General features: G+C 38.2%; 1 protein-coding gene across 1 annotated transcript; it reads right to left on the bottom strand.

Annotated features, from left to right (window-relative positions):
- Positions 1-2,824: 2,824 nt before the first annotated feature.
- LOC138904565 (uncharacterized) lies at positions 2,825-5,976 on the bottom strand. Its single transcript, XM_070193070.1, has 4 exons — positions 5,933-5,976; positions 3,764-3,866; positions 3,343-3,670; positions 2,825-3,273 (listed from the first exon to the last, which is right to left on the bottom strand). Exons 1-4 carry the CDS (start codon positions 5,974-5,976, stop codon positions 2,825-2,827), a joined length of 924 nt encoding a protein of 307 aa, XP_070049171.1.
- Between the last annotated feature and the right edge of the window lie 6,103 nt (positions 5,977-12,079).

Raw genomic sequence — 12,079 nt, 5'->3', positions numbered from 1 at the left:
TATCATTAATATTAGTCTCGTATTTTCGTAGCTTTCTATCCGTAGATTTCTTTTGCTATATGTTGTTTCTTTTGCTTTGATTATTTATCACCTTATCTCTTTATCTTGTTGTTATTACTATTTGTTGTTTCTACCTCTTTTAATTTTTCTTTGAGATCGGGCCTATTGGAAACATACTCTCTACCTTCACAAAGGTTGGGGTAAGACCTGCGTACAATTTACCCTCCGCAACCCCACTTTGTGGAATTGCACCGATTATTTTGTTTTTGTTATAAAGTTTAAAAGATAAAACCTTCATCTTTCACTGCTTCGAGGGCAAAAATGGTGATGTTCCTGCAGAAAAGTTATAAGATGATTGTTTGTTTGTTACACCGTACATACTAGGTAGGGGTGTACAAAGAAAACTGATAAAGCGCACCAACTCGATAATTCGAGTCAAATCGAGAAAAAACCCCCGATTATGGTTTGGTTTGATTTGGTTTGGTGTTGGAAAAAAAAAATCCAACCATAATTGATTTGGTTTGGTTTTAACTAAAAAAAGTCAAACCGAAACCAAACCAACCTGACATTGCATTTATACAATTTTAAAAAAATATTTTATGCATATAAATATTTATTGTAATATAATTTATAAATATTTCTTAAACGTGTTCACAGTTTTATCTTTAAAAATATTATTTAAAGTTTGGACTTAATATTCGGTCCAATAAATTTTATAGCCTATAAAGATAGTAAGTAGAATAAAGTTCAAATCACTATTAATCCTAATAAAGGAAATTCAATTCAACACTAGGAATGATAATAGTGTTGGATATCTACTTTTAGTTTTGCATTGATTTATAATGAAAATGTATAACCTAATTTATCTTTTTTTATGCTTAGTTGTGTAATTAATAGTACTTATTAGTTGTACTTATTTTAGCACGACCTAGATAGTATTTTTAGATTATGTTAATTTTTATTATGGTGCATTAATTAGTAATATTTTTTTTGTGCGATTATTATTTATGTTATTGAATATTTCAGTACAATGTTATGACCCATCTCATATTATTATTTTATTTTCTTGAAAAATACATTATATAGTTGTATCCTACTAGGACTAAAATAAATATTTGGAGCATAGGTACATATTTTGTGCTATTAAGACTTTACCGGAAAAAAACTCGAAAATCCGTAAAAAAACAAAAACACGAGAAAAATCGAGATTGAAAAACTTGACTTTATTAGTTTGGTTTGGTTTATAAATTTAAAAATTCGACACCATTGATTTGATTTGGTAATTGAAAAATTCGAACCAACCCGACCTATATACACCCCTAATACTAGGTATCCACTCAATATACTTCTACGAGTCGCATAACTTCACAAAATGAACCTTAGTTGAAGTTGAAACGTGTGATAAACATTACATGTGAAATGGTCTCAGTACCATATTTTTATTTGCGTTTGTCCAAAAGCCTTTTCCCACGATGGGTACTTGACTTGAGAAGACTAAAAATCTAAGGAACAAATTCATACATAATTGACTTTTATGTACATTGTCTTAACTTTTATTGGGTGCCATTTAAAACATATTGAAGCTGATCAGTTGATGTTATGGCTCATTATGAATAATTTGAAGGCCATTAAATGGTAAGGTAAATCACCTAAAGTTTATCTTTAGCTTAAATAAGAATGAGTCATTACTATTAGTTTGCAAACCGAAAATGGTCAAAACTGCCCCTAACCTATTCACTTTGGTTTAAAAATACCCCTCGTCCACCTATTTTGTTAAAACTGCCGTCATCGTTAAAAATCCGGTTCATTCAAGCTCTTATTTCTGATGGACCTTTGCAGAATAATAAAAAAATATTTTATTATATATGACATGGCAATTTCTTATTGGTCAAAATTAAAAATCCCATTATAACCTAAATTCAATTCTTAAATAACCCACCCACGACTTATCTTAAGCGTTCCAACCCGGTAAACCCTTTTTAGCCCCTCAAATACCTGATTCCATACCCGACTCATGATCCAATCGTTATTTATGTTTTATTTGTCAAAATTTCTTATTTCTTCTTTCTATTAATTTATTATTTGGTATCCTATCCCTTTTCCTGTTCTTCTTTCCCAACTTAATCACTGCACATTATTTTTCAACCAAATCACAGTAGACGAATCGTGAAGCTAATTTTTCCATATGATTTCAATTAACTCCAAAAAGTGACATGGTGGCACAACAAATATAATTTTTGACAGCAAAATAACTTATTAAATCATAAAATCTTAAAATGAACCATTAATTTAATTTCAAAGAATACCATATTTCACTTAGAAAATTAATTTTATAAAAAAATATTAATTTAAAAATTAAATTAAGGTCGAAAAATCAAAGTGGGAGAGGAAAATCCATGGGTGTTGAAGGGTGAAGATTTGAAAGTTCAAGCCGATGGTAGTCCTCTGTTGGCAATGATAAGTAATTGTACTTTAGCTATGGAGGAGGCTGATTAGAAAAAATGTGGAGTGGGAGGGCAGTGATGGAAGATGAGAGGTTGAGAGGTGAGGTTAGGACATTTTAAAAAGCGGGTCATAAGTCGGTATGATGTTTTGGATCATGGGATGGGCTAATAAGTGGATGTGGGGTAAGGTTTTAATTTAAGCCAATAGAAAATCGACACATAATAAGTAATAAGACTTTTTCTTAATCAAAATAGGGTCGTTAGTTTTCAGGGCATGAATGGGCCATATTTTTTACGGTGAGGGCATTTTTAACAAAATATGTGGACAAAGGTTATTTTTAAATCAAAGCGAATAGGTTATGTATTCCGTATTCAATCCACTATTCTCTAGGATTTCTGACTAGGTTGCATTCAGAAAGCATGGTACATAAAACGTCTATTTCATCATTTTTCTCAATCATGTTTGCTTGGTTTTTCTTTTTGTCCTTCTTTGGTACACGGCAGTCAGCAGCCTTGTGTCCAACCTTTCTACAATTGTGGCAATTACCTTTGAACTTCTTTTTGCTCATGTAATTCTTTGGTCCAGACGACTTCTTTCTCTTTTTGCTCGTTGAAGCTTCCTCAATAATATTTGCACCCATTATTGTTGAATTTCTATGAGACTTCGTTTCTGCAGCCTTGTTGTCCTCTTCAATCCTTAGGTGAACAATAAGGTCTTCCAACTTCACCTCCTTGCGCTTATGTTTCAAGTAGTTTTTAAAGTCCTTCCACATTGGAGGCAACTTTTCAATAAATGTCGCAACTTGAAACTCTTCATTTATGATCATACCTACAATCATAAATTTAGAATTAATAATATAATCAATATCTTTAATAAAAATATTGATTCAATTTATACCTTCGGCAAGGAGGTCATGAACGATGACTTGCAGTTCTTGAATTTGAGTTATGACACACTTACTGTCAACCATTTTAAAGTCCAAGAACTTTACGGCAACAAACTTCTTAAGTCCAATATCTTCCGTTTTGTACTTCTTTTCAAGAGTGTTCCACAATTCTTTTGAATTTTTCATGACACTGTAAACGTTATACAAGCCATCTTCCAGACAACTCAATATATAATTTTTGCACAAGAAGTCATAATGCTTCCATGCCTCCGTGACCACAAACCGCTCATTAGCCGAAGCTTCTTCTCCCAAGACTGGAACATCCTCACTGATAAAGCACTGCGAATTAAGTGTGCTCAGGTAGAAGAATATTTTCTGCTGCTAGTGCTTGAAGTCCACGTCGGAAAATTTTCGGGGCTTTTATGCAGATACCATCGCCGGTGTAGGCGTTGTGTGACTTGAAGACGCAGTAGCAATTGCAACAGTAATCGTCCTAACATAACCATTTTGTTGTTCTGTAGTTGTTGTTATTTTTCTGTAAAAAAAATTGACACACACAGAATTAGTATCTCGGTGAAGTTTTTATATCTTCAAACTGAATACAAACAACCGAGCAGAAAATCACAAGAATTTTAATCTCGAATTGAGTAGAAAGTTACAAAGACTTTAATCTCAAACTGGAGTAGAAAATCCGAAGATTTTAATCTCCAAAACGGGAGTAGAAAATCATTAGGATTTTAGTCTCCCAAGCCACAAAATGCTTACGTTTTTACTTTTAAAAAATAATGCAGAATGCAGAAGATAGAAGATAGAGGGGAGAGATTTTTAAATTCGATGGTGGAAAATGAGGCTAAGCCTCTCTATTTATAGCCAATAAAGTTGAGTCCCAACAGGTGCAAAGGGGCATGTTAAATCAATCATATCAATTGACCGAATCCGAAGCCGAGCGACGACGGTGCGAGACTTGCTCTTTTCTCAACTCTTTAAGAGTTCGAAGAAGTGCTTCTATATATAAGCACAAGAATTTTCTTCTTCCTATCCAATGGGGGACAAAGTTCCTTTGTAAAAGGAACTAATTCAAATTTTCATTTTCCTCCATTTATGTTCCCACCAATTTTCTATTCACACATTTTTTGTTTTTATTAATAAAACCCAACATAGGTTAGGGGCAGTTTTGACCCTTTTCCGATTTACAAATTATCATGGTAGGATTTAAGTTATAAAGACTAATAATGTAAAAGATTTTATACACTATCAATATAATTTAACCAACGATATGAGGTTAGTTTGTTTTTATCAGGTTGTCAATTAATGCTTATCATAAATATTTACTTGTAATTATGTTATAAATGACTTGATCATGTAAGTATGAAAGAAAAAGACATTAACTTTCTTTTAGTGCCGGCCCAAGGGGGAGAATTGTTTTAGGCCCCCTAATTGAAGGCCCCAATTTTTATTATTAGTTAATTTTATATTATTAAAAAATTATTATAAAAAAGAAACTATATTTATGTTTTTTCTTTTTCGATATAGAAGTTATTTAGAAAAAATAGAAGTTATTTAGATAAATACTTGAATTTTATAATAAACATACAATATCGCAAAATAACAGTTTGATGATGACATTGATAATAAAAAAATAAAAATAAAATCTATTGTAATATCTTTTTAAGTAAATTATTTCTTATAAAGAGTATATCAAATTATTTTTTTAATTCATTCTTACAAATGTATAAAATTATTTTAAAATCTACTTTAGTAGTATAAAATTATGATCATTAGATGTTGAGAACTTATAAAAATATTTTTTTAACTGCAGATATTTCTTATTAAAAAAATTCAAACCCTTGGTGAGTAGAGTTACTAGATATTTTCGATGGTGGAATCTAGCAGATAACCGAGTGAAGGGCCAAAATACATACAAGACGGTCCATAAAACTGTAACGACCCGACTGGTCGTTTTGAGTATTATAACTCTGTTCTTTCATTTACTGCTTAATTTATGCTTTATAGTTATTTTATGACTTATCGGGTTAGTGGGTTCGGGTCCGGAAGGAATTCGAAGTGAAATGAGATACTTAGTTTCATAATTAAAAATTTAAGTTAGAAAAGTGGACCGGATATGGACCTATGTGTAAACGACCTCGGATTTTAATTTTGATGATTCAAATAGCTCCGTATGGTAATTTTGGACTTAGGAGCATATCCAAAAAATTATTTGGAGGTCCGTAGTGGAATTAGGGTTGAAATGCCGAAAGTTGAATTTTTGAGAAGTTTGACCGGGGGTTGACTTTTTGATATCAGGTCAGAATCCGATTCTGAAAATTTGAATACCTCGGTTATGTTATTTATGACTTTTATGCAAAATTTGAGGTCAATCGGACTTGATTTGGCAGGTTCCGTAGTCATTTGTAGAAATTAGAAATTTCAAAGTTTATTAGGCTTGAATTGTGGTGTAATTCATGGGTTTAGCGTTGTTTGAGTTGATTTGAGGATTCGACTAAGTTAGTATGATATTTTAGGACTTGTTGGTATATTTGGTTGAGGTCCCGAGGGCCTCGGGTGAGTTTCGGATGGTTAACGGATCAAAAATTGAACTACAACAGCTGCTGCAATTTCCTTATGTTGGAAATTTCTTCTGCCATATTCGAGCCCATAAATCGAGTCCAGAATCGAGCCCAAAAATCGAGCCCAGAATCAAGCCACGATCGAGCCCAGGGTCGAGGGCAACGATCGAAGGCAGGGTCGAAGACCAGGGTCGAGGGCAATGATTGAAGGCAGGGTCGAAGACATGATCGAGGACCAGAGTCGAGGGCCATGATCGAGGGACAGGATCGAGGGTCAGAATCGAGGCCCAAGATCGAGGATGTCACGACCCAAACTAACCCCTGTCGTGATGGCCCCTATCGTGGAACTAGGCAAGCCGACTCATTTCCAAAACAAACCAATATTTTTATTTCAAAGATAATTTCAATGTTATTTAACATAAAAACCTTCGTAAAGGAGTTCCAATCAAAATAAAAGTGCGGAAGAAAAAGCCCGACATAGGGGTGTCACTAGTCATGAGCATCTACTACAATCTATCTAACAATATCAAGGCTAACTTAGCCTGGAAAATAGCTAAATACAACTAGAGGAAGATAAGAGGGAGAAGAGCAGGGGCTGCGGTCGCCAAGCAGCTACCTTGCTATCCCCGAGAAAATCTGCAACCAAAATAATCAACAACCGCTACAGTGTCCAGCTACACCTGGATCTGCACACAAGGTGCAGGGAGTAAAGTGAATATGCCAACTCAGTAAGTAAAAACAATAAATAAAGACTGAACAGTAGTGACGAGCAATAAAGCATATAACGTTCATATCAGGAACTCTCAGTAAAATACCACCTGCTTTTAAAATTAGGATTTGAATCAAAATATCTCGTTTAAACCTAGTTCCAGTAAAAATTATTTAAAGATATTTTTCAACAATTTTCAAACGGAGGAAAAATACAAAGGTGAGCAAAAATGATGAAATCATAAACAGCCCCTCGGGCAAAACATCACTCATATACAGCCCCCGGACAAACCTCACAGTCACTCGTGCCACTCGGGCATACCTCACAATCACTCTTGCCTCCCAGTCACTCAGCACTCGCCACTTGCCACTCGCACTCAGTAGGTACCTGCGCTCACTGGGGGTGTGTACAGACTCCGGAGGGGCTCCTTCAGCCCAAGCGCTATAATTTGCACGGACAGCTCACGTGCTGCACGGACAACTCACGTGCCATAATAATAAAGTATGCTGCAGGGGGCAGCCCCGATCCACACTCATCCTCATAATCAGGCCCTCGGCCTCACTCAATCATAAACCTCTCAAGCCACTCGAGCATTTCAGTAAAACAAGGCATTCGGCCCAAAACATTTATATGCATCAAAATAGAGTCATAAAACTGAGTTATGCGTTAAACAAGTATAAATATGACTGAGTATGGATTTTCAATCGAAAACAATGAGAGGATGGTAAGAAAAAGCCTCTAAGGGTCCAAACAGCACTGGCACAAGGCCCAAACATGGCATTCGGCCCAAATTTACAGAAACTCTTTCTAAAGCATATAATTATCATATAGTTTCAACAAAGTATGCAATTTTACAGTTACTACGGGATGGACCAAGTCACAATCCCTAACAGTGCACGCCCACACACCCGTCACCTAGCATGTGCATCACTAAAAATAGTAGAATGATACAAAATCCGAGATTATGAGATGAGATTTTTCGAATTGGCCCGTCATGCAATCTGGTTGATTCCCACAAACAAGGAAAGGATCAGGAGATTTATAGATGGCCTCACTTTTCAGCTACGATTACTCATGACTCGAGAGAGAGTGTCTGGTGCTACTTTCGATGGGGTTGTTGACATTGCTCATCAGATTGAGATGGTTCGCATACAGGAGAGGGTTAGAGGGAGGCTAAGAGGCCTCATAGTTCCGGTTACTTCAGCGGTGTTCCTTCAGGGGGTCAGTTTTACCGCAGTAGGGGCCGTTCTTACAGACACGCTCAGGCGGGTCGTCCAGCTCATTGTGGTGCATCAGCTAGCCACAGTTCTTATAGTGCTCACTCAGGCCAGTCTTCATTCAATGCACTACCAGTGCAGAGTTCTCATCATACCTCATCTGCTCAGGCTTCTACAGGTAATTCTTCGGGTTATTAGGAGCAACAATTCCGTCAGAGGAGGGGTTGTTTCGAGTGCGGAGAATTAGGTCATTTCAAGAGATATTATCCTAGGCTGTTGAGTGGGGCTCCACAGCAGAGTTCTCGACTAACGGCACCAGCACCAGCAGTTACATCACCCGCCCAGCCAGCTCGGGGTGGGGGTCAGGCAGTTAGGGGTCGCCTAAGAGGGGGGGCCGATCAGGTAGCGGGCAAGCTCGATTCTATGCTTTTCCTGCCATGCCAGATGTTGTTGCCTTAGACGCAGTGATCACAGGTATTGTTTCAGTGTGCCACAGGGAGGCTTCTATATTATTTTACCCTGGTTCCACTTATTCATATTTATTATCGTATTTTGCTCATTACCTGGATATGCCCCGTGAGTCCTTAGTTTTACCTGTTTATGTATCTACACCCGTGGGCAATATTATTACTGTGGACCGTGTGTATCGGTCGTGTGTGGTGACTATTGGGGAACTGGAGACTAGAGTTGACCTCTTATTACTCGGTATGGTTGATTTCGATGTAATCCTAGGTATGGATTGGTTGTCTCCATGTCATGCTATTCTGGACTGTCACGCAAAAATCGTGACGTTGACTATGTCGGGGTTGCCAAAGGTTGAATGGAGAGGTTCTCTAGATTTTATTCCTAGCAGGGTAATTTCTTATTTGAAGGCCCAACATATGGTTGAAAAGGGATGTCTATCATATTTGGCCTTTATGAGAGATGTTGATGCTGATACTCCTATTATTAATTCAGTACCGATTGTGCGAGACTTTCCGGATGTATTTCCTATAGACTTGCCAGGTATGCCACCCGACAAGGATATTGATTTCGTTATTGACTTAGTGCAGGGTACTCAGCCCATTTCTATTCCTTCATATCGTATGGCACCAGCTGGGTTAAAAGAATTGAAAGAACAACTTCAGGAACTCCTTGAAAAGGGATTTATTAGGCCTAGTATGTCACCTTGGGGTGTACCGGTTCTGTTTGTGAAAAAAAATATGGTACTATGCGGATGTGCATCGATTATAGGCAGTTGAACAAAGTTACAATCAAGAATAAATATCCTTTGCCACGTATTGATGATTTATTTGACCAGCTTCAGGGAGCGGGGGTGTTCTCCAAAATTGATTTGAGATATGGGTATCACCAGTTGAAAATTTGGGATTCAGATATTCTGAAGACGGCATTCAGAACTCGTTATGGCCACTATGAATTTCTTGTGATGTCTTTTGGGCTAACCAATGCCCAAGCAGCATTTATGCATTTGATGAATAGTGTATTCCAGCCATATCTTGATTTATTTGTAGTGGTATTTATTGATGATATTCTGGTGTACTCACGTAGCCAGGAGGAGCATGCACAACACTTGGGTACTGTATTATAGAGGTTGAGATAGGAGAAACTTTATGCCAAATTCTCTAAGTGTGAGTTCTGGCTTAGTTCGGTGGCATTCTTGGGACATATAGTGTCCAGTGAAGGAATTAAGGTGGATCCGAAGAAAATAGAGGCAGTTCAGAATTGGCCCAGACCATCCTCAGTTACTGAGATTCGGAGTTTTCTCGGCTTGGCCGGTTATTATCGTCGTTTAGTAGAGGATTTCTCTTCTATTGCATCGCCTATGACTAAATTGACCCAGAAAGGTGCTCCGTTCAGGTAGTCGAATGAATGTGAAGAGAGCTTTCAGAAGCTCAAGTCAGCTTTGACTACAGCTCCAGTATTGGTGTTGCCTACAGGTTCAGAGTCTTATACTGTGTATTGTGATGCGTCGCGTATTGATCTCAGCGCAGTGTAGATGCAAGATGGTAGAGTGATTGCCTATGCATCCAGACAATTAAAGGTTCATGAGAAGAATTATCCAGTCCATGATCTTGAGTTAGCAGCTATTATTCATGCCTTGAAAATTTGGCGATACAACATTTGTTTAAACAGAAGGATCTTAACTTGCGGCAGCGAAGGTAGTTGGAGTTGCTTAAGGATTATGATATCACCATTCTCTATCATCCCGGAAAGGCCAATGTGGTAGCCGATGCCTTGAGTCGTAAGGCGGAGAGTTTGGGCAGCTTAGCATACTTACCGGTAGCAGAGAGGCCCTTAGCCTTGGATGTTCAGGCCTTGGCTAATCAGTTTGTTAAATTGGATGTTTCGGAGCCGAATCGAGTTTTGGCTTGTGTAATTTCTCGGTCTTCTTTATATGATCGCATGAGAGAGCGCCAATATGATGATCGCATCTGCTTGTCCTTAAGGACACGGTTCAGAACGGTGATGCCAAGGAAGTCACTATTGGAGATGACGGTGTATTACAGATGCAGGGCAGGCTATGTGTGCCTAATGTAGATGGTTTGCGTGAGCTGATTCTCCAGGAAGCTCACATTTTGCGGTACTCTATTCATCCAGGCGCTGCGAAGATGTATCAGGATTTGAGGCAGCACTATTGGTAGAGGCGGATGAAGAAAGATATAGTTGGGTTTGTATCTCGGTGTTTAAATTGTCAACAGGTAAAGTACGAGCATCAGAGACCGGGCGGATTGCTACAGAGACTTGAAATTACGGAGTGGAAGTGGGAGCGTATTACCATGGACTTCGTAGTTGGGCTCTCACTGACCTTGAGAAAGTTTGATGCTGTTTGGGTGATTGTAGATAGGTTAACCAAGTTCGCATATTTTATTCCAGTTGGTACTAAATATTCTTGCTGGGATTTATATTCGCGAGATTGTTCGCCTACACGGTGTGCCGGTGTCCATTATTTCAGATCGGGGTACGCAGTTTACCTCACAGTTTTGGAGGGAAGTGCAACGAGAATTGAGCACACAGGTTCAGTTGAGTACAGCATTTCACCCTCAGACGGACGGATAGTCCGAGCGCACTATTCAGATATTGGAGGATATGCTATGCGCTCGTGTCATTGATTTTGGGGGTCCTTGGGATCATTTTTTGCAACTCGCGGAGTTTGTTTACAATAATAGCTACCAGTCAAGCATTCAGATGGCTCCGTATGAAGCTTTATATGGGAGACAGTGTCGGTCTCCGGTGGGTTGGTTTGAGCCGGGTGAGGTTAGACTATTGGGTACTAACTTGGTTCAGGATGCTTTAGAGAAGATCAAAGTAATTCAGGAACAACTTCGCACTACACAGTCTAGACAGAAGAGTTATACTGACAGGAAGGTTCGTGATGTTGTTCACATGGTTGGGGAGAACGTTCTGCTCAAGATTTCACCCATGAAGGGTGTGTTGAGGTTCGGGAAAAAGGGCAAGTTGAGCCCTCGGTATATTGGGCCTTTTGAGATAGTTAAGAAAATTGGGGAGGTGGCTTATGAACTTACTTTGCCACCTAGTCTATCAGGTGTTCATCCAGTGTTCCATGTATCCATGCTCCGAAAGTCTGTCGGGGATCCGTCTCATATTCTAGATTTCAGTACAGTACAGCTGGGCAGTAATTTAACTTATGATGTGGAGCCGGTGGCTATTTTAGACCGACAAGTTCGAAAGTTGAGGTCAAAGAGCATAGCATTAGTGAGGGTGCAGTGGAGAGGTCAGCCAGCCGGAGAAGCTACTTAGGAGATTGAGCAGGAGATGCGGAGCAAATATCCACACTTATTTGAGACTCCAGGTATTATTCTAAACCCGTTCGAGGACGAACGTTTGTTTAAGAGGGGGATAATGTAATGACCCGGCCGATCATTTTGAGTATTATAACCTCGTTCTCCCATTTACTGCTCAATATATGCTTTATAGTTGTCTTATGAATTACCGGGTTAGTGGGTTCGGGTCCGGAAGGAATTCGGAGTGAAATGAGACACTTAGTCTCATAATTAAAAATTTAAGTTAGAATAGTGGATCGGATATGGATCTATGTGTAAACGACCTCAGATTTTAATTTTGATGATTTCAATAGCTCCGTATCGTGATTTTGGACTTAGGAGCGTGTCCGGAAAATTATTTGGAGGTCCGTAGTGGAATTAGGCTTGAAATGCCGAAAGTTGAATTTTTGAGAAGTTTGACCGGGGGGTTGACTTTTTGATATCGGGGTCGAAATCCGATTCTGATAATTTGA

The sequence above is a fragment of the Nicotiana tomentosiformis genome, chromosome 2 (assembly GCF_000390325.3).
Source record: "Nicotiana tomentosiformis chromosome 2, ASM39032v3, whole genome shotgun sequence".
In the NCBI taxonomy this organism is placed as follows: Eukaryota; Viridiplantae; Streptophyta; class Magnoliopsida; order Solanales; family Solanaceae; genus Nicotiana; species Nicotiana tomentosiformis.
The sequence above is the reverse complement of the archived record's forward strand: the minus strand, read 5'-3'. Positions and strand labels throughout refer to the sequence as shown.

Coding starts and splice junctions, on each gene's coding strand:
- LOC138904565 (XM_070193070.1), bottom strand. CDS start 5,976: ATGGCAGAAGAAATTTCCAACATAAGGAAATTGCAGCAGCTGTT. Junction 3,671..3,763: donor CAACGCCTACACCGGCGATG/GTATCTGCATAA, acceptor CTTAATTCGCAG/TGCTTTATCAGTGAGGATGT. Junction 3,274..3,342: donor TCATGACCTCCTTGCCGAAG/GTATAAATTGAA, acceptor TTATGATTGTAG/GTATGATCATAAATGAAGAG.